Below are 27,431 nucleotides of genomic sequence, written 5' to 3' on the forward strand. Positions count from 1 at the left end.
TGTAAATTTTTCTCAGTAACAGCTTCTTGACAGCTACACATAGTTTTGGATTCATAATGTTGAGTTTTATTCACACAGTGAATGGATGGACAGAAACACCTGTGGACTTTTTCAGATGTGAAGCAAGAGTGGAGCTTGACTTCCTCAAAAATAAAAGCTTTAAAGTACTGTTTATCTGATGGTGGTCTACCAGGTCTTGCATGGTTGTTACTCCCAATACATTTTATCTTGAATAATTCTTTTAATGGCAGTTTTGGAAATTTCTATATTCATTTATTTTTCTTTGACTGTCCCCACAAGTGGATTATCGTATATCTAACCTCCCCATAAATCTCTCTATTTATTCTCTAACTTTTTACTGTATTAAATATAACATTTCATAATAATGAGTATAAACAGCTTTGTGTTGATATTAACATATTGAACTAAAGTACATTTATTTAGTACTTTTTTCAAATGATCAAATTGTAAGTCGCTCTGGATAAGAGTGTCTGCCAAATGCCATAAAAATGTAAATGTAAAATTTCTGGAGACACTCAACACTTTAATGCATTTCCTGATCTAACGTTCCTTATAGCTGCTATGAACTGGCTGACCCTAAAACAAGTAGACTAAATAAGAGAACAGAAGCATAGAAAGAGAAGAAACCACACAGCCATGGAAGTAGTGAGTTTATTGATGTGTTTCCCGCTTGTAACCATAAAGCCATTTCCATAGGAGTCGATCATATTTACTACTAATATATGCATCTTATATTAGTCTCCCTTTACCTTTCCAAGCCATCCCACAATCAAGCAGGCAATTACAAGGTTCAAGATCGAAGCCATTTGGGTGCATAGTGAGACAGTCACGTACAGAAATACTGTCACAGGAAGAGGAAAGAAATAGAAAAACAACAAACTTAAAAATATATATATATATCGTATCATTTTATATAAGAACAAAGCACACCACAGGTTGTCCTCCATAAAAGCCATGATTGCAACATCAACTATACAGGCATACAAAGACATTACTAAGAGAGAAATAAACCCAGATGATTCAATGTTGATTTTTTTGTGTGTCTTGTAGAGATACACAAGTTTTGCTTTCAATGTGAAGTTCCTCCATGCACTGCCCTGGCCTCCAGCACAGAGGTCCCATCATGATGCTGTTTTTAGCTAGCTGTACACCTTCCAAACAGCCGTCCTCAGAGACCACACAGTTTTGAACAAATGCCTGATTTGCTGTGCAAAAGACTGCAATTTAAGCAGTACTCAATGATGAGTTGGGGCAAAGCCATGGCTTCAGCTATTCAATCACAAAAAGTCAATATGGTCCATATTACCATTATGACACGTGTGTGTGTGTGTGTGTGTGTGTGTGTGTACACACATGTGGAGGGTCAATAACATTCATTTTAAAGTATCATTAGATATGGGAAACTGGAGGCCTCTAGTCTTGTCCCTCTATGCCTCAGTCCAAGTACAATCCCCCCAAATAATCACAATCTTAAAAAAGGGCACCTTTTAATTAGTCCAAACAGGTGGGGCTATCACCAAACATCCCAGTTGATGTGATCTTTTAACATTTACATCAAAACATCTTCAGGGATCCACGCTTTAATCATCCACCAGTCAATAGACCACTTAACAGTTTTGCATATGTCATACAGGTGATAGCATCAGAGATTTGGACCAACCAAAATGATCCCTTAATCTCAAAGCTTAAAACTAGCATCCCAGGCAGCAAGTCCTGAAAAACTCAAGAGGATATAGAACATCTACTTTATACTCATATATTTATCATTTGTTTGTAATAATAAACAATAGAAAGTAAATTAAATCATTTCAGTTATCATATTTTCTCAGTTCGATTCACTATACATTTAGGTTGGTACAAATAACCTTCATATACAAGCAATCTATTAAAAAGAAACAAAAAAGATTGTATATTAGACAGTCATGGATCATGGCGATGGTTGAAAGAAATGCGAGTGTCTTTGTTCTGATTGTTGATTCTACTCATGTGTATTTCAGTACGATTTACTTGATCTGTATACCGCTTCCAAAAATTTGAAATAAGAAAACTGAAATTATTCCACGCGGAATTTTCAATTATTGATGATGAATTCAGAATCAGGTTTTTCATATTTAAAAGTTTTGATACATCGCCTTTTAAAAGAAGAAAGTAAATGAGCAAAACAGAGCTCCATGGTACAGCAGTAGCAGTAGTAGAAGTAGTAGCAGTTTTAAACCATGTTTTGTTTCTTAATGAATCAGAATATGCACCTCTCATACATGAAACGATTTGAAGAGAGCAGTTTTATTATTGGTCAGTAGTATGTTCACCATTCTGTGGCCCCATAGCGCCCCCTGATGGCCCAGGCTAGATCTGCATCTGCTCCAGGTATTTGTAGGTGGGGTTCTCATAGCCATGGTTTTGCATCTTGCTCAGGTGACGCTCCTCAGGACTCAGCATAGGGTCAACCTGTCAAAAAAAGGGGCTATTAGCATACTGCAGCACTTTTTATTCATTTACATTTTTTTCATCCTCAAGTTAAATGATCTCACTGTACTGGCAGATCATTTTACTTGTGTATTTAACACAATAATCTTTGAAGGAAATAAAATCACCAGGGAAGTAAATTACCTTTGATGTGTTTACTTTACATAAATAAAAATAATCTCATCATCACAACAGTCCGCACTACAATAATAGATATCATGGTTTCACAAGATAATCAACAAGTAATCAACAAATAACCTCCACTGTTATTTTGATCTCTTTCATTGTTACTGTACATTGCCATGATACACAGAAGTGTCTCTGATGATAATGGCTGCCAAACAAACACCGGACTAAATAAATAAATACATCCATCCATGAAAATATTTGTGACCTCATTCACAGTCTTGCACTCCTGAGAGGACAGTAATCCTGGCAACTCCCAGGTGAAATCTTAAGTATTACGAAAAGGAATTTTCAGATGTTCTTGAAGAATATTTGCCTAAATTAAATAACTGCAAGTAGAGATGCCATTGATCTGATGCTAGAGAACACTGGACTGAATATCGGTGGGGAAAAGAAAAAAACTAATTTGATCATGTTACAAGTCCTAGCCAGAAATAGTAGATACTCTATTGTTTGATACATTGTATGCTGGCGTATTTCTTCTGGTAGGGTTGTAGAGTGTTTGAGCAGTTCGAGCCAACTTTTAGATACTCAACATAAAAGAGGCATTTCAATTAAAAAAATAGCCAATTAAAAAATCCACTTAATTTAGATGTAGTTATACTGTGTTCTGAAACAGTCAACTACTCTGTGCAATCAGGATCGGGATATGCCTTGAGCAGGTTAACAGGAGTTTTGGTGACGTATTTTTACAGAACATTTGTAGCTATTTGGGTGATTATATTATTTTAGGAATTTAACAATTTTAGCCTTGCAGCTCAAGTTCTGAACTAAAGAAGAAATATTTGGACTCAAACAGATCTTGGCCAATCATCTACATCAGGGTTAAGTGGAAAAATTATGCAAATAAATTTTTTGCCAAATCTATAAAGTTTTGTTGTATTTAAAGGGTCAATTTCTTACAATATTTGTATGCCTTTATGTGCCAAACCTCTGTTAACCCCTTAGAATTAAACAGGCTGTTTTAATTACTGTGCCTTCAAGACTGACATAGGATAAATGACCTCCATTTTGACAGGCTGAGAATTCAAAACTGTGGATGTGCAGTGTATTTTGCAATGTGTTAACATTATACAAAAAACAGGAGAAATTCACAAGGGAAAAACATCACACTGAGCTTGTGAGTACATGTGTCAGACTCACCTCCACAATGCCATGGCTGATAGTGCCATATTGCCTCTTCCTCAGCAGCACTAGACTGATCACAATCACAGTTGCTATGGCCACTGCAATCACCAGCAAGCCAATCAGAGCACTGCTTCCAAAGCTAAACTCCTCACCCAGGGGGCGGAATGTCTCCTGGTCCCCTCCACGACTGAACTGTTGAAAGAGAAACAAACCTTTAGCATGTTTCAAAGCACAGTGGAAAGCTTTACGTAATACTTATAAACCCCACAAAATATGTCCAACCAATTTCTTAAATCTTCACCATAACTGACACTGATAGGAGGTACATAAAGCTGATAGGAAGTCATGATATATTGGGCTTTTTGTGCATTTTTGTGCATGAGTGAATTTAGTATAGTGTTACAATGTTTGCATAATGCTCATCTGATTCAGCATAATCTAGGGGTCTCAAACCACAAGGCTTCAGGCATACGACTCTCTTCAGCTATAACTTAATAACCTACTATTTTAACTCTCACCAACAGTTAGTTAAACCTGCCTCTGCAGACTTACTGAAGACATAGCAGTAGATATAGTGTGTCAGAATTAATAAATGGTTGGAATTATCAAACAGATGGACAAAGAACTCAGATTTAACTGCACTACTTTGCTAACATCATTCACAATAACTTCACTTGTGCTCCTCATCCTTACAGGGAATTGTTTGCTTTTTTATTTATAATGTTCATATTGTTAATGTTGTGAAGGGCAGAGTTCATATTTTTTACCTTAAAAAGCAGTGTGCACTGGGAATTTCCCTGGCTGAGGGACTAACTGCCATTACTATTACAATATAATAATAATAATAATTAGCAATTATTATTATTATTATTTGTTTACTTTTATTATTTTTAGTAGTCCTCAAGTAATTGAGGTTTAGGGCATCTGGTGTAAACTTTTTTTCCAGTGACCAAACGAAATGCTCCTGTCCTGGCATGGATGGAGTTTTGCACAGGGGGCACTGCATTTGAAATCTGCGGCATGGTGGTATTTTCAATTACACTTTGGTCCAAAATGACATTACTGTCTCCCCAAATCAACTCTTAGTGCAAATGTAGGTTTTGCAATACACAAAATTGCATTGTCATGGCATTGTCAAGGCTTAAAAGTCCTGTTCCATGTCTACTACTAACTAGATACAAATTAGGTGCTTTTCACAGGTTGAGGTCATAGAAAATACCAGGAATATAGCTGCGACACCTACACGTCAATGTCAAGACCTATCAGATTACAGGATAAGACAAAAAAGATACAAATAACCTAAACCGCCACGGAAGGAAGGACAAACATTAAAATGTGCTCAGAGAATGAAAGTGATTGTCTGAGACCTTAAATATGAACCCTCTTATGCATGAGAAATGGAGGATGAATTGTGACCACATATAGGCTACATTCCAGTGCATTCACATGAAGACATACACACATGCAACAAACTCAAACATGATGGATAACAACATAACACTGGAAGAGGAAAAATATCTGCAAGCGGCCATTTGCTCTCAGCTTGGTCTTAAAAAGGATTAATATGCTGCATGAACTCCCTGAAGAACACTGTTATAAACTGTAGTTCCCTGCAGTGCCCACTGGAGGGCAATATACTCACCAGAGGATCAACACCATTCAAAACGCTGACTTTTTCAGCACTGTAAATCACTTCTTTAACATCCATAGTCTCATCAATCACCTGTCAACACAGACAGGGCAGCCACAATTACTCACTCTGACAGTGTAGGAGAGAGAGTCAGTGAGCGAGCATGTGTGTGGGTGTAAGCATGTGTGGGTGCATATGAAAATTTTAACTGCAGTGTAAAGCCAAGCAGATTAAAATGTCAGATAAAGTACTGTGTAAAGGTCAGATGCCACTGTATTTTTGTTGTTGTTGTTTTGTAATTTCCAGTCAAAAATGGCTATTAGTACATCATTCATCATTCAAAAATGGCTATTAGTACATCATTCATCATTCAAAAATGGCTATTAGTACATCATTTCTCATGTGCATCTAAAATGGAAAAATGGAAAAAAAAACTATTAAAACATACAGAAAAAATGAGCTTCTAATAACTATGCACAACCTGTCAGACCACCAATCTGTTACCATTATGTAATTATATTACAATTATGTATTTTTAAAGCTTTTTTAAAAAAAAAAAACAAAAAAACTCCAGCTTCACTCTTGCCTCAGATCATGAAACATGAGGTTGACTCTTCCTAATTGAAGGCTTTCAGTCAGTTGTGATTTCATAGTAGGGACACATGCCTATTGCAGCCATGAGATATGATTCACCAAAAAGCCAGATCCTTGCAGCTTTTAGAAGAGATAGGACCAAAAATGGACATCTTATCACTTGAATTTTGGAGGTTCAGAAGTAAAAGAAATTTCTACAGATGAAAAGTCACACAAAAAGAATGGAAGCTGTAATAAAGGCAAAGGGAAGACACTAAATATTCAAAATGTGCTACAATATTTTGTATTATAAATACTATATAGTTAGTATTAGAAACATTAATGATCTGTGTAGTTTCATGTTAAACATATATTTTTTCTTGACACTGAAAAATGAATAACTGGCTAACTAACTAACTACTTAATGGCTGAGTAGACAGTAAAGAAATGGTACAGTACTTTTGCACTGTACTATACATTGTTAGAAGTTACACAAACAGAATCTACATTAAGAATGCCTTTTCAGTCTCTAGCAGATTTGTAAGTTAGTTTTAGAGCAGCAAATAGTAAAGCCTTTAGTAAGCATTGTTTAAGTGAGGACATCTTAAGTTCTTCATCATCATATATGCAAAATAGTGAGTTTCATAGTACAATGAAATTCTTCTTTTGTTATCCTACCTTGTTTCTCCCCCACTTACTGAATCACTGAATGTGACTGCACATACATTTCGTGAAAGTTAAATGTGGTTTAACGGGGAAGACAGTAATGGTCAGGCATCAGGTTTTCTAAACAAGCCCCTAGATTTAAAAGAAAACATGCTAGCATGCAGACACTGCACACAGAGTGACTACAACACACTCATTCCAGTGTAACGCCATGCAGTTTAATCCCTGTCACTCATAGGCCTAGAGTGCAGGCCCTGATAAGAACCAGAATGCAGGAATATGACTGGAAAATAGAGGAAATATGACCTGCGATGATGTCTAAGATTTAAATGAAACAGACTCAAAGGATCCTTCCTTTTGAGAATGTGAGACAGCCATAGTTGTATGAATTATAAATGCTTTGTTACTGAAAGCAGGGAGGGCGTATTAAACTTGTATAGAATGAAATACTCTACTGATGTCTAAATGCCAAAAATGAGTGATCAAGGTATGGAGACTACTGCACCACTAAGGCATTTTTCTTTATTTCTTTTCTATTATGGAGCTTATGAAAGTCACTAATTAAAAGCATGTTTTACCATAGCTGGGATTAGTGTGAGCAGCAAAAGCAGGTTATATTTGTAACATTATGAGAGTAAATATAAAGCAAAGTTGGAGTAAGTATTAGAAGGTAGTTTTATTGAGGTGAGTGTGCAAGTTTTGGCAGGGTGGCCAAAAGGTTCTTACCGCATTGTCGTTGATTTTGTTCTTGCTGTTGATGACCCGCTCTTCAGCACCAATCAGACCATCCAGACTGTTCATTCCAGAGCCTACAAACAAAATGGCACAACATATCCGTCACATAGAGACAGAAGTCAAAGTCTGTTCATTTCAGTACTTTTGTACTGATCAAGTCAGTCATGCTAAAACTGACCCAGATTTCCTTGAAAAGTACACACACAGACATTTGGACATATAGAACCAAATAAAATATCCTTGTTACTTGCCATAATAAGTAAACAATGATAATGCCAAAATGCTTCCTTGACACAAACTGTATTTTACCTCACATTTTGCAGACAGCTGTATGGATGATGTGATCAGTAAAATCTTTGTTTCACATCAAGTTAGCCCATGGCAGGACAATCGCCAGTGTGCACTCACTGCCCCTCTCCCTACAGCCACCAGCAAGCAGTCCCAGCAATGGGGTGTGACAGCAGAGCAACTCCATTCATAAATAATAAGTTCATCAAAGAGTGATGCACTGAAGCACAGCCACAGGCACAGCACTCAACCCACACATCTCCTGTGGCCTCACTTAGCAAATGTGTTGGCGCACAAAGATATGACTAAGGTGCGCACCAAAAGAAATTTAACAAGAGATCTGAAAAGTTATTCATTAAATTGTTATTATTGGCTTTTGCCGCAATGCTATGCGAGTAGTACTGTATGTTAGAAATTACAACATTATATGCTAGCAAAGCTAAGAAATTGAAACCAGCAAACAATTTAGGGCTATTTTTTAGCAACACAATTAAATGAATGTCTTATTTGCTAAAATATGACCCTAACTAAAGATTCCTATCATTTAAAAACAGTAATTTTTTGAAGGGAAAAATTAAGGTTTATCTATAGGTCGCTGACAATCACTGTCCAGCATGGTCTGTCAAATTATCAAATTACTGGTACCGGCAGCATCAGTAGTAGGTTTTGCTTGTAAATGTTACGTCATACTATATGTATTTAAGTGATAAACAAATTCACGGCATGACAGTGGCTAGAAATAACCTTGGTTTTATCAAGAGAGCCATCAATATGCACACATACTCAATATTCACACATACTCCCACAATAGACAATATACAATATAAGGCTAGCTAGCAGGCTGTACATCATTTGAGACTAGAAACAGAAAAAAAATAAGGAAAGCTGTCTACAAACCTATATTCTGTAGGAAAAATGAGAGGTTGATACTACAACTACAACATTACAATACATACAAGACTTACTGACACCGTATGAACATCTTATTTACTGACATAGTTGTGCTCTTCACTTGAAACAACCACTTCAAAAAATGACAGTCATAAAACTGTATAAGATCCCATCCCTACAGAATACGTGGACCTCTTGGGTCTTAGAGAACCTTTAACAGATTATATAGAGCAGTTTGTTAGGAAAAAAAATCTAACTGACAATGCACAGATCTGCGCTTGTGAGGGTAAGTTTGCAGGTCTTCAGTAAGGATGGAATCATTTCTTCACTCCAGGCCGAGAGGAAAAATTGAGCCATTTTACACTTGGCCACAAGTCTGTTGAAACAGCACTCTTGTGCTAAATCTAAACAATCCTATCATGAAGAGGAGGGTTGGGGGGTGAAGGTAATTAACTAAAGCACTCAAATGAACCTTGAGAAGCTGTCAACAGAGAGCTGGACCTAAGCAAAACAGGAATTACCAGATTTTTTTCCCCCCAAAGCATCACAGTGGTTTTACCTTTCCAAACTGCCCTAAATTTCAAATCCAAACTATTCATTTCCTTACTAAGACTTTAGGACTAGCTTTCTATGAGAAGCAAATCCAACCAAAAAAGAAATTAAAACAATAAAATGTAAATGCAAACCTCTTTTTGCCATTTCTGTTTCCAAACCTCTGTGCAAATATTTTGCCAAACTTGAAAATGAAATTAAATATCTACATTTGCAATTTCATTTTTCACAATTATTACAACAAATGGTAATTTGTGCCAAAAAATACAAATAAATTTTAAACAGCTATTTGACATTTAAATGTTAGTCATTATTCTGGTATTTCATGGCCATATCTAACATGGAAAAGCTAATAGAGAAAAGAAAATGCAAGTTTCACTTTAGCTTTGGCTTTTCTTTACGAAATGCAGAATACGTGTCAAAGCTAAAATCAAAATGCAATGTTTACATTCTTATTTCTTTTTCATAGCAATAGGCTGCATATCTGACAATATTAAAATGAAAATGAAAAATGGATAAATGAACAGAAAAGTGACAATTTGTGATTCAGTTTTCGGCATGGATGCACTTTAAGTGTCAGAATGAAAAGGCAAATTCAAACGAACATTGGCGCCACCTGCTGGAGATTTACTTTTCATTTCCCACTTTTCTTTTTCGTTTTTTAAACTGACCAACATGCAAATATATGTTAATTAGCACTAGGCAGGGCCATGCGTACATTTTAGGACATGTTGTTAGAAATGGATGTTTGGAAAAATAAATCTGCAAAAGGTCTGCATTTACATTTTATCGTTTTAATTTACTTTTTTGCCTGGATTTGCCTCCCATAAAGGCTTAACAGTACTGACAAAATTTTATATTATTGTATTTTTCAGATTTCAGGTACTGTGCAAAACTTAGAGACCACTCATTCTTTTACTTAATATCCAGTCAAAACAGTCATTCAGTACAGCTTATTAATTTTTCAACATCAGGAAAAAGCACACAACCAAAATTCATTAGAAAATTTTACTTAAGCATCGACACCTTAATATATATCAAATGTTTCGTTATTCAGCCTGTCAACCTTTGTGTTTCTATTATTTTTTGTGAGACTTGCTTTCAGTTTGTCTGCATGTATATAATTCCACGCTTCTCTAAAATTAGTTAGAAGTAGAAGTTAGAAGTTGCATTTCCTGCTTCTCACAATCCAAGTAATCCCAAACACATTCAAGGATAGTGAGGTATGTTACTTCCAAGATCTCAAATTTAGACTCACCAATCCATAAACCTTACTCCACACTTCAGATGTCTTGTCCTCTAGCACAAATGTCTGTGTTCTAGCACAAATTCCCTTATTTCCATTTTTAACTATATTTCAGTAACAGTTTCTATACAACCTTTCGACAGTACTGAGTTGTCACCTTGTTTTTCAGATCTAAAGCTAACTCTAAGAACTTCTGATAGTGACAGTTTTTGGTGGTCTACCACATCTTGCACAGATATTAGGTATCTTTTAATCTACTGAACTCCAGTTTTGGAAACACTTGTTTTTTTTCCTCATTTTTCTTTGCCTTTCCCATTTCTTAGGCAAGTGGATTATCTTATGTCTAATCTTCCAGGAATATCTTATGCAGTTATTTTAGATGCACATAAGAATTAAATATGCAGAGCAGCTGAGGTGTGTTTGGGTCCACTTTGGGAGCTGTAACTCTTTTGTGTTAAAACTGAAGTTGCAGTAAACTGCTGGATCTTGCATTATTAAGTGAAAAGAACAAAGAAAAACTGCTGAGTAAAAGAGATAACACACATGCATAATAATGGATATCACTAATACCCATTGCCATGCATATAAATATTTGTTATTTATCAATTCTGCTAAAAAAAAAAAATCTGTATTTCTGTGTGTCGCCAGTACCAGTTTAGATGATGGATCACCCAACACAACAGCACCCTTTTTAATAGAGCAGCTCACCCAGTGAAGTAGCAGATAGCGAGGAAGAGGCTGCACAAGTGACTTGGTGGACAAGTAACAAGATGGCCAACAAGCCTAACAGAAAAGACATCACAGCAAAAGAAGGGGGGGATGAAAACAATGCTAAAGACAGCCAAGGAGCTGAAAAGGGGAGGACAAAAGAGAGCAAAGACACAAAACAGACGTTGGGTAGGCAGAGGTGACTCAGAGGAAAGGAGAGAAAAGAGAACAAGCCGCAAAGACCCACCTTTCTTGAAGGCGCGTGGGGGTTCAGAGAGATCGCCTAGGTATTGTGCACAAGCGTAGGAAAAAGAAAAGAAAAACAAAGATTGAAATAGGAAAAAAGGGAGAGAAAAAAAAATAATTCAAGAAAACCCCAGATGAGTAGAGGAACAGTGAAGATTATCAAGCTGTGCCTAACAACTGAAAAGAAGCCTCCTGCAGGGAAGCTTTTAGCACTAAAACGTCTTAATAAAATAAAGAAATTAATGAACGGAGAAGGAGGGGGGAGAGAATCCGAATGAACTTTTGAATTGGTCTGCTGCCAGCAAAATCTCTCCGGGGTGCCAGTATCTTTGTTTGATTTTTGTACTTTTAGCAGCATTTTCATGTATGTAGGATGCTGTAAAATGTTTATATATATATTTTGTAATTTGCAGCATAATTTTCTCCCAGTGCCTGGCCATTTCCTCTTTGGGCATTCCGGAAGGTTTTTGAAAACGAAGAGTTTGGCAGGCTGGAGGGAATGAGTAGGATCACGCTCAGACAGACGGAGGTTTTTCAAAGCATTTGGCTGCAGTGTGGCTTAGGAGCCTTGGGCTTTGTGATTTTAGAAGAACTTCAAATGGCTTTGCACAGAAGGCAGTGCTGTGGGGGATTCATGTTGGCAAAGATAAGCGAGAGCCAGTGGCTTGTCTAGACTGTTCTATAAGTTTTATTCAGCTCTTATGAGACATTAGAGTTACCAGCACTCATAATTTAGCACAGTACCTGACAGACTGACCTACACAATGCTTTCATTCTCCCCACAAAAATAAATCCATAAATTAAAAAATAAATAAACGAACAGATGGTCTGTTCAGCATCCAATATAAGAACAGAAGGCTCAGTAGCAGCTGGTTGCAACTTTAGGGTCACTCGCCTTTGACCAGAACATGACTCAGAATGGATCCCCATTTAAAGGTCTATGTGAAAATGAATCCACCCCAATTTCATGCTGAAAATTTCTGACTCCTAATATTCACCCCAATTTCTGACTCCTAATAACAATAACCCAGTTACTGTCCCTGATTGGCCTTACTAAACTCTACTTTAGGTGTGAGCAAGATATGCATAATTGCCTGAAAGGGGCAAAACCCCATGGCAAGCAAGATCTTACCCTCAGGTTCAGGCCGTGAGCCCAGGGTGTTGACCTTGAAGGGGTGAAAGAGACTGCCTTCAAACGCTGGGACCTCTCTGCTCTCCTCTGAGGACACTGTCACATCAGGCTGAGACTCAGAAATAGAGGACATGAACTGATCCATATCTGCCTTCTGCTCCTGGAGAAGATTATCTGCAAGAGGGAGAAAGAAAGGGGGTGAGAGACGTAGAGTGGTTCAGAGCAAGGAGAAGTAGGTCAGGGTGGGAAGGAGTGGGCAAGGACGGGTCAGGTCGGGAAGGAGTGGGTCAGGCCAGGTCAGGGCAGGAAGGACTGGGTCAGGTCGGGTCAGGGTGGGAAGGACTGGGTCAGGGCGGGTCAGGGTGGGAAGGACTGGGTCAGGGCGGGAAACAGTAGGTCAAGGCGGGAAAGAGCGGGTCAAGGTGGGTCTGGGAGGGTGAGGGCAGATCAGGGCGGGAAGGAGTGGGGCAGGATGCATCAGGGCGAGGGATTGGGGCAGGGCAGGAAGGAGTGGGTCGCAGTAGGTCAGAGTGGAAAAGAGGGAGTCAGGGCGGGAAAGAGGGAGTCAGGGCAGGAAAGAGGGAGTCAGGGCAGGAAAGAGGGAGTCAGGATGGGTCAGTGTAGAAAAGATGGGGTCAGGATGGGTCAGTGCAGGAATCAAGGAGTCAGGGTTGGAAAGACAGAGTTAGGGTGAGAAAGACAAAGTCAGGGTGGGAGAGGGTGAGAAAGACAAAGTCAGGGTGGGAGAGGGTGGGAAAGACGAAGTCAGGGTGGGAGAGGGCAGGGAAGATGGAGTCAGCGCAGGTGAGGGCAGGAAAGAGGGAGTCAGAGTCAGGGCGAGTGAGGGCGGGAAAGAGGGAGTCAGAGCCAGGGCGGGTGAGGGCGGGAAAGAGGGAGTCAGAGTCAGGGCGGGAAAGAGGGAGTCAGAGTCAGGGCGGGTGAGGGCGGGAAAGACGGTGGGTAATGATAGGTGAGAAAGTGAGTGAGAAGAGGGGGAGATGGGAGAGAGAGAGAAAAATAAAAACAGCAAGAATGTAAGAAAGAGAAGCATGAGGTAGAGTGACAGAAATTAGCAGAAAAGAGGAGAGCAGGAAGAAATGGAGGAGTGTGAGAAATAGAAGATGAGGCAAGACACCTGACACATGACCATCCATTTATAAGCCCATGGTACGAGAGGGGTCGAACATGAGAATAACTCAAACCATTTGGAGCTGTCTCATAGCTGTAACATCATGCACACATACACAACCTGCCAAAATGCCACAAAATAACAACTGTCTAAACTCCCAATTACTGCTTGAGTAGGCACAGAATCATCTACCACATTCAGTACATCCATAAATCTCTGTTAAGCAGCAAGAGAGGAGCCTTGACCCAGTTCTGTCAAGCCCACACAGGCCTTTCATATGTGACACACTACGCTACTGCCACCTCTTTCATGAAACAAGTGCAAAAGAAGAAATATAATGAAAAAGATAAGAGTGAAAAATAACAGAAAGGGGAAACGGCTTGGCCTCTACTCCTAGAGACAAAAGGGAGTGGTGGGAAGGCTGAAGTATGCATGCAGTCAATTTAATTGCAGAGCACACATTTTTGTGCATGTGTGTGTGGTACACGCACTAAGGTGTCAGGCTGATAGGCACAAAGTGGCTTCATTAGGGAGGGAGGGAGGGAGGGATGGAGAAAGATAGATTCACTGTTACACACATCTGTAATCAAATTTGCTATGTTCTTTCAAAAAGATGTAATTATGTAGTTATGTTGATGTGACTGCACCTCTATAGAGGAGTACAGGTATGAATCTGATGCTGGGGCAGAGTGTATTTACCTTAGGGAATCAGGCATCAAAGAACAGATGAAGACCTCTATTAGGTTCATATAGTCCCTGTCATAGAAACTTGCATCTCCAAAATAGAGTATTCCATAAATATTGTTGTTTACAGCGGTGACGAGAGGAACCAGACAACCAAAGCATTTAATACCTGTAAAAGCTACTTCATAGAAAGCAAGTACATGCATTGGTTATAAATTTACTCTCTAATACCTGATCCATTGTTTTACAATAGTCTTGAGCTAAGATTTTGAGCTAAAACAAACTTTTAAAAATGACATTCATTAGTGCGCAGAGAAAACAATTTTCCTACCACAATTTTATCATTATCAAAAGAACATAAAACATAGTAGACATGTAAGTTCACTGGTCATTTTGTATGTATATATATATATATATATATATATATATATATATATATATATATATATATATATATATATATATTATTCCCATCACCATTACAGACTCACTCTGATCTCACTGTAGGTCAGTAAATTTCTCTACAATTAACCTCTCATTCCTTAAACCACTCTGAATGTACATCACACTAGATGAATTATACAGAATTTTTAAAAGGACTTCAATGTATCAAGATTTTTTCTTTCAAGTAATTTTGAACATTTTCTTATACCTATAAATGGAATAAAGAAAAACAACTAGTCTTGATATTTTTATGCCAGCAACAGTACAGCATTTCTTATGACTACAACAATTACTCCCAGGCTTGTCAGTAAACATTACCGAAAAACAAACTTTTCTTTTCCAGAGTATCTTTGTGAACTTGCTAAACAACATCCTCCACTTTCCTCCCCCTTTCTTTTTTTTTTTTTTTTTTTTTACAAATTTTTCCCTCCATCTGTTCTTCCCCATCTCTCTCCCATTCCAGTACCGAAGATGCACACTCACCAATCTCTCCTTGGATTTCGTCTGCAACGTAGGGAACCTTATAGAGCAGAGACAGGCTCTGATTCATCCTCTCCTCAATCACACGCAGGTGGGTCATCACCTAGGCAACACAAATATACTTGCACTTCAATCACATATATATCAACAGACTTGTGTACATCATGTACACATGTTCATCAAAAGGTTTGACTCTACAGATTGCTTTTCTTATGTAGTTCAGTTTCAGTGAAAAAAATAATTTAGACAATTTTTTACTTGATCGATTCACCAATACTCGATCAGTCAAGAGATGTATGATGTCCAAATTTTGCTTCTTTAGTTAAGCACTGGAGCTACAAGGCTAATACTGTTAAGTCAATTTTCACCCAAATCTTTTCTGCAAACACATTCCCAAAACATCTCTCAACCTGCTCAAACTGCAAACAGTCTTTAATAAGATCGTGCAGACTAGTCAATGGGGTTTAGGACACATTATGCTATATCATTTTTGACAGCAGTTTGACAGTGTGCCGAATTCTGAGTTTTTTTAGGTGCACAGATCAAGCAGGTATATAGATGACAGATTATGTTGGTGATTTATGTTGTCTGTCAATCTCAATCTGTTTGCTGCTTCTCTTCAGTCTTCAGCATTGTCTGACCTACATAACTACATCATCCCCTGAGAGTATGGTTTCTCTTTATAATGATTTTGCCCCTTTTAAGAATGGACTTCTCCCTGCCACCCACTCTTGTCCATGGTTCACCCCTGAACTAAGGGTACTGAAGGCTATTGGTTGGCATCTTGAGCGCCTTTATAAAAAAAAAAAAACAGGCCTTACTGTTCACTCTCTACTTTATGGTCAATACATCCACAAATACAGGGATGCCCTTAATACTGCCCACTCCAACAACTACTCCTCCATCATAAATAATGCTAAGTCTAGGCCAAAAACTCTCTTTCGAACTGTTAACAAACTCCTCCATCCTCCTGTATCAGCATGCCCCCATTCAGCTGAATAAAGTCAGGCTTTTCTACATTCCTTTGAAAAGAAAATTAATCAGATCTATAGCCTCTTTCCTTCTACTTCTCAGTCATTCACCTTTACTGATTTTCCTACTTTGAAGACAAAGCTAACTTGTTTCACATGTGTTGACTCCTTTTCTGTCTCTGAACTCATCAGTAAGTCTAACGCTTCCTCCTGTCAGCTTGACCCTGCCCCCACCCCTCTACTCAAGGCCTGCTCAACTGTAATCAACATCCCAATTGCCACAGTGATAAATTCACGTCTCTCTTCTGGTTCTGTTCCTACTGCCCTTAAAACTGCTGCAGTTACTGCAATACTTAAGAAACCTGAATTGGACCCAACTTCTCTTTCTAATTACAGGCACCATCCCCCACCTTCCATTTTTAGCTAAAGTAATGGAAAGAGTGGTTGCTTCCCAACTCCAGACATTTCTGAGTGATAATGCCCATTTTAGTCTGGTTTCCGTACTCAGCACAGCACTGAGACAGTTCTTCTGCAAGTAGTTAATGATCTTCTCCAGTCTGCTGATAGTGGTTCTCTCAGTATTCTCCTTCTCCTTGACTTAAGTGCAGCTTTTGATACTGTTAATCATGATGTTCTCATTTCTTGTCTTTTCTCTATTGGTATCACTGACACAGCCTTACAGTCGTTCAGGTCATATCTTACACACAGACAGCAGTTTATCACACTAGGTCTACAGAAGTCCTCCTGCTCTCCTGTCACATGTGGTGTTCCACAGGGTTCAGTTCTTGGACCCCTACTTTTCTTAATTTACATTTCACCCCTTGACCATTGCCTACATTTTCATTGTTATGCTGATGATATTCAGTTATATCTCAGTACACACACACTCTCAGATTCCCCTCCTAGTACACTAATTGATTGTATTTCTGATTTAAAGCTCAGGATGCACAATAACATCCTCATGCTAAACACTGATAAAACTGAAGTCTTACTGGTTGGCCCTAAACATTTACTATCAAAGTCATCCAATTTTTCAGTTAGTACTGATGGCCTGCTCATAAAGCCTATATCTTGGTGTTTTACTCGACTCATCACTTAATTTTGATCTGCATATCAAGTTCCTCAGTAAGACTGCATTCTTTCATTTACATAACATTGCTCGTGTTTGCCCGTTCCTGACCGATAAAGATGCAAAAGCTTTGGTCCATGCCTTCATTATGTCCCGTATTGACTACTGTAACTTCCTCTTTGTTGGTCTCCCATGTAAAATCTATACAAAAGCTACAGTACATTCAGAACTCTGTGGCTAGAGTTCTCATCCATACTAAGCATTCAGCTCACATCAGCTGACATGGCTGCCAGTCCCATCCTGTATAAAGTTTACAATTTTATTACTCACTTTCAAAGTCTTCATAACCTTGCTCTCCCCTACCTCAGAGAACTGCTGACCTCTTACACTCCCTCTCCTTCTCCCAGGTCTTCTTATGATAACTTACTTGCTGTCCCATGCACCAGACTCTGGTCTCACACTGGGAGGGAAGACCTTCAGTGCCATGGCCCCCAAACTGTGGAATTCTCTTCCTCAGTCCCTCTGGGGCTGCTCTCCTTTTTAGTCTTTTAAATCTGACTTAAAGACTTTTCTCTTTAATGCACATTTTTCCTCCTCCTCCACTGCCTAGTTTTGTTTTTTTGCCCATGCTATGTAGCGATCTAGGGTTTGTGAAAGGCACTATATAAATGTAAATGCTTCTTCTTCTTCTTCTTCTTCTTCTTCTTCTTCTTCTTGCTCCCTTTAGGGGTCGCCACAGCGAATCATCTGCCTCCATCTTGCCCTATCCATTGCCTCCTCTACTTTTACACCAACCATCTCCATGTCCACCTTCACTACATCCAGAAACCTTCTCTGAGGTCTACCTCTTCTCCTTCTGCCCAGCAGCTCCATCTCCAACATTCTTTGACCAATATATCCACTATACACTTCGCTTTCAGAACTGTAAGACAAGGGTTTGCATGAAATAAGTGTATGATTCATACTTGTAACCACGCCTGTTCCTTTGTCATCTAATCTGCATGCAGTGATTAAAAGCTAGCAGGAGATGGCAGTAACGGGCCTCTCAGAAGGAAAAGGAAATCAAAGAAAAAAACATCTTTTTTTTGTTTTTTTCCCCAGGTCAATTCAAACCACCTTCCCCAACCTCAGAATGAGACAAACACCATCTAAATAGAATCCCTTCCTGCTCTGTTGGTTATTTAAACAGCACTACCATACCTCCATACCAGCACAGGGTAGGGATAAGACAGGCTTTACTGCAAAATAAAGTCTTAATGCATTTATGTAGCCTAGTCAGATATAAAGTTATTTTTAGAAAAATTAACTTAGATCAATAAACTTAGATCAGATACATCTAGGACAATGTCCCTGAAACCTGCCAAGGACCAGAACTACACAGTGAAGAATATGCCTCTAAAATTATCCTGAAGTAAACAAATGAGGGAAGGAAACAACAAATAAACAAAAAGATGAACAAGATATAAAATATGCCAATCTGACACTGTTGACTGCAAATCTCTTGCTCTGGTTACTTCTGGTCTCCCATGGCAACGCTATGACTGAGGGTAGTTCAGATCACAAATTATAGCAGCGCTATTGGGTTCTGGTTCAAAGGTTCTGTCTAATCCACTGCCTAAAAACAGCAGCGTTAAGTTACAAAGCGAAATGTTACACAAGAACAGAGCTATTCTGTAGCAAAAACTCAGATGTGAAACAAACCTCTCTCTCGCAGCTCAACAAAAGCCCTTATTTTAATAAACAAATGCTAAACTTGGAGGTCACAACCTAAACCGGGGTCACAAGAGTGGTGCTATTAAATACTGAAATTAAACTGTCAAAAAAATCCACAGGGAAATCTGAACATTATGTCTGTTAGTATGGCTCCAATTAAAGTTCACTTAATCAAAGCGAAAGCACCTAATCAAATCAGAAAGCATTTTTTAAGGCAGGCTGTAATAGACTAAATGAAAGTAGTCTATTAAAAAAACTAAAGTAAGAAAATATGAAAACTGCTAAAGTATAGAATTGCACAGACAGAGAGAATGCCCATATCCATAATGTTTGGTTTTCAGTAATTTACTGGCCATGAAAAGCCACAAGCCCTCCAAAGTGAATGTGAAAGATGGACATTGTGTGGAGAGAGGTGCATTGGGAATGGGGTCACAAAATATTTTTAAATAATAAAAAAAAGTTATCATTTGCAATCTTAAAATAGTTGAAGTGAGGATTCACCACTGTGCTGTGTTATACTATCTACATATTTAGACTCTCTGAAAACAAATAATACAAAAATGTTTAAAATGGTCCCAATACACAAAACACAAAAAAGCACATATTTATTCCCACTGAGGTCAATCTATGAAAAAACAACTTTCACAATTTAATGAACCAGCCAGGTCTTTAGACTCCCCAGGACAGCAATCCTTGATAATTAGTGCTGAACATTTGTATTTAATTTTATTTCATTTTTTTTGTTTATTTATTAGAGCACAAAAGCACAAAAAATAAGAGAAAAGAAAGAAAGCAGTGTCTCCTGTGCTTTTTTACCAAGAGACATTTAACACTATAGAAATAGTGAGTTGCAGGCATCCAACAAAATCCAGCTAATACACAGGTAGACTTATACTTAAATGGAAGTTTATGAAGTTAACATTTTACTCCAGAGGACTACAAATATGACCCACAAGCAGAGTTAACTGGTCATCCACTGACACATGAACTGAAAGAAAAGGTAGTTCCATCAATTTTCAAACTGCATCAGCATCTCAGCCAAATTAGTTTGCACTGCTTTCCTGGTAATTAGCTAACCTCATGAGCAGAAAAACATGAACATATATTTATTCATCGATCTACATAATTTGCTGTGGATGCTATAGCAAAATTTTGCAGTTTTTTAGTGAGAAGTGGATGACTCAATGTTTAACCATCCAATGTTAAGCGCTACTAAGAGATATTAGAATAAAAGTTTAAAATAAAAATGAAATAAAACTAAATACATTTCACCCTTGCAGCCACTGATGTACAACAACCACTAACATACCAACAATCACTAGTAGCTTGTTGCTCTTCTTCAGCAGTCTAAAGAAAGTGCATAAATACTGAAAAAAATGTTAAGGCTTCTGATCCATGTGTGAATGAGCAGATCAATAGGATATGATCAGAGCGCACAAAAATCATAAAGATTATCACACACACCACTGCTCTCTTCCTAACAGTACTCTGGTTGTGGATTACATGTTATATATTAATTTTCTATTAAATACTTGCTGAATGCTGAAAAATCCATAACTTGTACATAATGGCTGTTTTGACTGGTCTCTGAATTTTCTGCAATACTATACATATTGATAAATTTGGAAATTATGTGAATTCAAAGTAAAAGCTGTGGACTGCCTATATAATTACACCACTGACTGTTTCTTATTCAGAGAGGGAGAGCGTGAGAGAGCACGTTGAGGAGTGCCACTGGACTGACCTGGGACTTCATCTGGGTAGCCTTCTCGGGGTCCACTGAAAGCACATGCTGGTAATGGCGGATGGTGTGTTGCCGGTCCTTATTTTCTGCACGCACATACCTCTTCAGAGCCTGCAGAATACGGTGGGGCTGTATAGACAGAAAGGCAGACAGACAAAGAGACAGAGGATAGAAATCAAGACGTAGTATAGAGAGAACAGAGTTGAAGAATGAAAAAGAGAGAAAAGGGAGAGAGAGGGTCAATGATTCAGAACGTCAGAGCTTTGTGTTGATTCATGTGTGAGTGAGAAGATCAATAGGATATGAGCAGCAGCGCACAAAATCATAATCAAAAGGATTATCAGAGATACCACTGCTCTCTTCCTGGAAGTATTCTGGTTGTGGATTACATGTTATATATTACATAATATGCATGTCCCAGTTTTTTTCCCCAAAAATGAATATCCTAAGCTAAACAACAAAAGCACTTTTTATTGTTGAGGAACAAAAATAAAGCAATAAGCCACAAGAGGCTGTGTATTACAATGATTTAACCATGATTAAAGTTGTGAAGCACAATATAAAGTGAACAGCTGTTAAAAAACTGCAGTGACAGCTAAGTAGTTTGTTAACAGTTATGACTGCCAAGTAACATAGGTGTCAAAGACTAATCCATGAACACCACTATGTGTTTCTTTGCATCAATACAGAATTTAGTTAATGTGTGTGATCATATGTGTGTATCTCGTATTTTTAAAATAGCTTTGAATCTTGCTCAGCCAAACAAATTTCAGACCCTAATGGCAGAAGAAAGAACAAAGAAAATCTTAAATCTTTTTAAATCTGTTATTTTTTTCTTTTTAGATAAATTATCTTTAAAAAACATCTTGACCATTCTCTTCATTTTTTATGTTCTTTAGTAATTTCTTTTTCTATACTCTTACACTTGTCGTAGACTGTAAGAATGAACTCTAACCCTTTGAATCTATAATTGTTAATTGTTGAGTTTCACACAAAAGAACATGTGAAAATAGACCTTATCTTTTTCATGTGACTTGTAGTTATTGTTTGCTGACATTTCTGGAATGGTTTCATTTTGCTTTTTCCATTTGTTTCTCCATTTTGCTGTCTTTAGACACTGAGCAGATGAAACTTGAGTAATTGTTTAATGCAAAAAATGTTTAATTCAATTTCACAATGTACTTCACATTGTTTGTCAACCTGTAAAATGTAACATATCAGCAGGCTCAAATAACCTATAGCCTACATATGAATACAATTAAGATTTTATTAAGATAATAAAAAATTATATTTGAGAACTTCTTAAGCCCCCCCAAAAAACAAATGCATCTTCTTAGTGCCCGTCTGAAGACCTTTTGTAAGTTTTTTCTAAATTTGTCTGGTATTTGTTTGCTGGACATAAAAACTGCAGACTACCAGAGACAATAAAGTAGATCTCACTGCATGTGGGAGTAGATGTGTTCATTAGTCTCACCTTGGGTGGGTCAGCCTGCAGAGCAGCAAGGTAGTTCTCCAGAGCAAAACGGCGGCGGTCATTCAGCATTGCCTCCACCCGTGCCAGGTGAGTTTCCACTAGCTGCTGCTTCTCACTGGCGGCCTCCTCCTCCAGAGACTCCACCATAGCCTGGAAATGCTGCAGAGAAAAAGAGAAAGAAAGGAGAGAAACACAAAGAGAAGTTCGTTGAATATGTTACAGTACATGTTAACTGAATTTTTAAGTCAAAATAAATCTTTCTTATGTGAAAGTTCCAGCAGAAAATAATTGGAATTCCTTGGATGCCCCAGTTATGCATCTGCATTCTGTTCTTTAAAGTATTTTATATATTTATATATCTCTTTACCTGGATCAGGGTCTGTCTCTCTGCTTTCGGCAGATTCTTGGCCTGACGCTCAGCCTCCTCCCACTCTTTCCTCACCTGGCAAGAATAAATAAACAGACAGCGCAGAGGTCAGCGGGTCAGGAGGTAGAGAAGGGAAAGTGAAATCCAGAGAAACATCAAGAACCTGCACTGTTCATCATTTTCCTGTTTCCCTTGTGCACATGCAAGGATGCAGGAAGTCAGAGTACTGCATCAATCAACTCAGAAATAAAGTCTTCTGAGCAAAGTAAAAATCTGCATGTGCTTGCTAAAGTGTGGAGACTGTATTTATAGGATTTTTTCATCACATTCATCTTTGACATTTGCGGTAGGCAAGTACATTATTGCATTTTACAATGTGCAATTTGCTTCCCTCGACAAAAGCTGTTTGCTAGCATGCAAGCATTCATACTGAGCTCATAATATGTAAGCAGCACCCTCTATTGGAAATGTTTTCCTGCATCCCTGCGCTGCTGCTCCATTCATCTGCTCCCCTTGTCCCTGAGCCCATTCTCTCTCTCTCCCTCCCCATCTTGCTCTGTCCTCACCCTCTCCATGCGGTTGCGGTGTCTGATCTCCAGCTGCTCCTTGGCCTTCTGGAAGCGGCTGTGCTCTTTATCATCAGCCGGAGTCTCAAAGTACACATCCACGTCATCTGTGGGCTGGGGGGTGGGGGGTGCGGCTGGGGAAATAGAGATAGAGATAGCAGTAAATTTAATGCCAGAAAGACTTGAAAGGCAAACAGACCAAAGGCAAATAATCACAGCAAAAGGAAAAGAGGTACAAAGACATACAGGTAGGTAGACAGACAGGTGCAAAGATTAGGGGTGTTATGACACGCATATTAATTAATTAATAAAATTTTTTATGTGAGACAATATGTGCTGCAAATTGATCAGTCAGATTTTATGCTATATGAATAATTGTGATTCCAGATATTATGACACAAAATAGAAGTGATTCCATTGTACTACACAAAACAATCCATGAAATTCTTAAAAGAAACAGCCATAAAAGCAAGGAAACAAAAAACTCTCCTGCCACTGTATGACCCCAGTTACCATCCCCACCACTGCTAAGAAACGCAAGTCAGTTTCTACAATAGACCATTTTGAATCAAACCAATGAGATTGACTTTGTGACATCCCAATGATGAAATATGCAGAAATACAGGAAAATCTATTTTTAGATTAAAATCTAGAGTTCCCCTTTTACTGCGTAAGACACTGTCATGTCTTTGCAATTGTACTTTGACCAAAACACACTAAAGGAAAACGAACTGTTGGATTTCTTTCTTTTTATTTACTTCTGCATCAGAAAAGTATTTTATCCAGCCACAATACATACTGTTCTTTGAAATGTGTCATTACAGCCCTGGTAGAGACAGATAAAGAGACAGAAAAAGAGAGAGACAGAGTGGTACAATGACAGGAAATATGAAGAGAAATAAACAAAAATATAAGCTATAGAGATCTACACAGATCCAGAGAGACAGACACACAGTCATAGACACAGGCAGAAAGACAGACATGTAGTCAGAGATACAGAATTAAAAGTATCAGCTAAAAAGAAGTATGCGAAATGGTCAGGCAAAACTGATCACACTCCGTGCCACTCATCTACAGAAAACGTCCCAGCGATTTTCCCTGCCTCTGAGAGAAGCAGACACTCTTTCATTTCATATTCCTTTCATTCTCTCATCCCCTAGCTGTTTACACTCTCTTTCTCTCGCTAACATTTATGACTTGGCTTCTCCACCCCTTACTAAGATATGCCTGGGTGGATGCAGACGTTAGATCTAGGTTGCCATGGGATACATGATCAACCTGACTAGGCAAAAGTCAAGTGAAATCACACATGCATGTTGACATGAAGTCACTCATCAGCCAGATGCAAAGATCAGGAGGACAGAAAGACCACAACCTTGTCACAAGCCGGACACCTTCAAACAGCTCTGCAATCTTGATTCAAGATCTTTCCATGTTGCCAAGGGAACTAGGTCTCCGTTCGAACTTGGATCTTGATTATTGCTTACACAGACAGGTTAGAACGCAGACAGACAGAAGGAGAGCCGACACTGGACACACAGGCAAAGGACACAGCGACAAGAGGGAAGGACAGGCAAAGAACAAGCACGATGCTTGCATCAGGAAAATGAAGGGAAATTTGCATGGGTTATTTCTGGTAGCCTAAAAGACACAGTGACAATCAAAATCCCCAGCATGAGAATAAGGAAGTCAGTGATGATCAGAATCCCTATATTTGTATATATGTGCATGTATGCAAATGCACCACTTCTTTTCTACAGCAAAATACGTGAAGCCTCATGCCTGCAATTTATTAGCTCACATTGTACGCAAACACTCTGTCCAACTGACATGGCGTGACATGGGTGCTCACACTGCACATGAAACTCAGCTCCTACAGACAGGTCTGTCTTTATTTCCCATAAAATTTGTTTTATTCAAAACAATGTGCTGAGTGTCCAAGTCTTGAGCAAAAAGATCTACCGTATCTCATATAACTCCCTGCTCCCTACATAGTGCACCACGTACAAATTAAAATACTGCTTCCTGCACCCAAAAACTGCATCATATGTCTAAAAAATAGCTACTGGGGATTCAGCCAGGTGCATTCCACACTGGACAAATAGTACACTATTTTGTTGTGGAAGCCAGAATGTTCACAGTGCACTACATAGAAAGGAGGGGGCTGTTTGATATTCATGCACCACAACCGTGCTAAGTCTTTGCTAACTTGTTCCACTATGTGCAATAAAATTAAAAACCAGGTGGTCTACAGTGACAATTAAAAAAAAAAATCATTGTATTTACTTATGTATTCCTCGCAATTCAATTCAGTTAAAAGGAGCAAAGATGGCATTGGTACTCCAAATGATGACTTTTTTTTCACCTGTGTAGGAGCAGTGGTTGTGATTGGTCTTATGTGGTTTGAGCAGTTAAACAGACATCGCTTCCTCTCTCACACTGCATGGCAAACAGCAGCCAATGAAGCTGACATTCTATCTGTTCCAACCAAATTGGGCTTAAAATCAGGTTACAAGTGCACAGTACATGCCTGGCTTCAAAGAAGGCTTATCAGTATCGTTGGGTACTGGTATAGGGCTGATATCCAGAAAAATTGTGGAATTATTGAATATTGGTAAGAAAATAAAAGAATGAATACAATCCAATCCTGTAACAAATCTGGTTTCAAGCGTAGTAATTTTTAGAGAAAACATATCACATTAATATTTCAATACTGATATTGGTGATAAAATGTGGTACCTCTATTGTCAGTATTTATATAACATTGCCAAACAGCATGTTATTAATCAAAAGTGAATTATTTGTATAAACCTTTTGCTCTGTCATTGTGGACAAGCAAGTCTAAACGCTGACAATGGCATCAATTCTTGAGAGGATAATTGGTCCAAGTTAATCGGATGTAGTGTTGTAAAGCAGGCCTGTTGCTGTGGGTGGGCTTGAAATTTTGAATTGTGACGCTATGGCACCGTATTTGTTACAACTTATCAAACCTCTGTTAAATAGCATGACGTATATTGCCAAAATGTCTTCTAGTATTTTGATATATTTTTTTTCCATTTTGCCCACTCCTACTTCCTCTCATGATGCCTATTCAGGTTTGCGCCATTAGCTAACGCTAATTGCAAAAGCAGCCTTGGCGCTGACACACAGAAAGACAAAGAGAGGGACAGGAGCAGTGGGGCATCTGGGTCCTTGCAGAGACTTACTCAGGCGTTTGCACACGGCCATGCAGTACTCCTCCGAGTCGAAGTTGTTGCGGTTGCCGGCGCAGCCTCCGTAGATGAAGCGTACACACTTCCTCTGGCGCATATCGAAGTGCCAGCGTGGCATAGAGGCACGACAGGGGCCCGTCTCTGCCTCCAGGGAACACACAGCTAACAGAGGGAGCGCTGTTAGAGCCTCCGACCACCAGAGGGCAGCACTCAAAAATGCCCTCTATTATCTTTACCACTCCATACCAATACAATGTGGCATCTCAGCCGCTAAATATCTTTACTACAGATGACAAACAGTGAATAAAACTTGGTTGCAGTACATGCTGCAGTTGTGATGGTGTGAAATGAAGCCAAAACCTTACTAACCTTTGACTTCTTGTAGAGATTTGTCAGTATCCTGGTTTTCTACTACAGCAGCCTTGTCCTTCTTTCCCCGTTTCTCTTCACTGTCTCTGTCTTCCTCTTCATCCTCATACATGTAATGGTACTCTTCTCCATCATCCTCCTCCTCACCCTCATAATCTGTCTCCTCTGCTGTGTCTTCCTTCTGGGTCGGCTGTTCATCTACTGCTGGGTCGCTACGGGAGCAATAAAATGTTTCAGGCTTTTTTGTGAACAATATTACTTCATCTACAGTTTACATTAGTCTGGGGAAAATGGAACAAGCAAAGAACATAAATAAAATGGCAAAAGCAGAAACAAAGACAAGTGAAATTGGAAAATCTGGTAGAAAAATCATGAAAAAGGAGAAAGAAATAAAAATGAATACTGGCGTCACAAAGTCGCATGACATGGATTTTGCCATATTATGGATAACAAACAAACAGCCCCAGACAGAGACAGATATAAACTTGAACAGCTTTAATCATTCTTATAGACCCAGTTTCCTACTCCCAGATTAATCCTGAGCCTTGACTAAAATAGAGCTTCCAATGGTTATTCAGCATGGGAAACACAACTAGTCCAGGACTAGGTTTAATCCATGTCCAGGAATCCAGCCCATAGTATTATTATTATTATTATTATTATTATTATTTTAAAACATCTACTTATTATTTTGAAGAGTAGTGCAGATTATCATGGTGTGACAGGGAAGAGCTTGCTCTT

General features: G+C 38.6%; 1 protein-coding gene across 5 annotated transcripts in view; it reads right to left on the reverse strand.

Annotated features, from left to right (window-relative positions):
* Positions 1-656: 656 nt before the first annotated feature.
* The window catches only part of aplp2 (amyloid beta (A4) precursor-like protein 2), a 95,635-nt gene continuing 68,860 nt past the window's right edge, over positions 657-27,431 (reverse strand). The window contains exons 6-18 of one of the 5 annotated variants that reach the window (XM_017722557.2): positions 26,691-26,902; positions 26,316-26,483; positions 23,110-23,243; positions 22,544-22,618; positions 22,177-22,335; positions 20,703-20,831; positions 15,209-15,308; positions 12,469-12,642; positions 11,338-11,373; positions 7,397-7,479; positions 5,444-5,524; positions 3,817-3,993; positions 657-2,469 (exon numbers count right to left, since the gene is read on the reverse strand). In XM_017722557.2, the coding sequence (XP_017578046.1) occupies positions 2,368-2,469; positions 3,817-3,993; positions 5,444-5,524; positions 7,397-7,479; positions 11,338-11,373; positions 12,469-12,642; positions 15,209-15,308; positions 20,703-20,831; positions 22,177-22,335; positions 22,544-22,618; positions 23,110-23,243; positions 26,316-26,483; positions 26,691-26,902 (1,630 nt within the window). In that variant the 3' untranslated portion in view covers positions 657-2,367. The remainder of the gene's footprint in view (positions 2,470-3,816; positions 3,994-5,443; positions 5,525-7,396; positions 7,480-11,337; positions 11,374-12,468; positions 12,643-15,208; positions 15,309-20,702; positions 20,832-22,176; positions 22,336-22,543; positions 22,619-23,109; positions 23,244-26,315; positions 26,484-26,690; positions 26,903-27,431) is intronic. The other 4 variants (XM_017722559.2, XM_017722560.1, XM_017722558.2 and 1 more) reach the window with 4 other exon arrangements.

Source organism: Pygocentrus nattereri, chromosome 7 (genome assembly GCF_015220715.1).
Source record: "Pygocentrus nattereri isolate fPygNat1 chromosome 7, fPygNat1.pri, whole genome shotgun sequence".
NCBI classification, from domain to species: domain Eukaryota; kingdom Metazoa; phylum Chordata; class Actinopteri; order Characiformes; family Serrasalmidae; genus Pygocentrus; species Pygocentrus nattereri.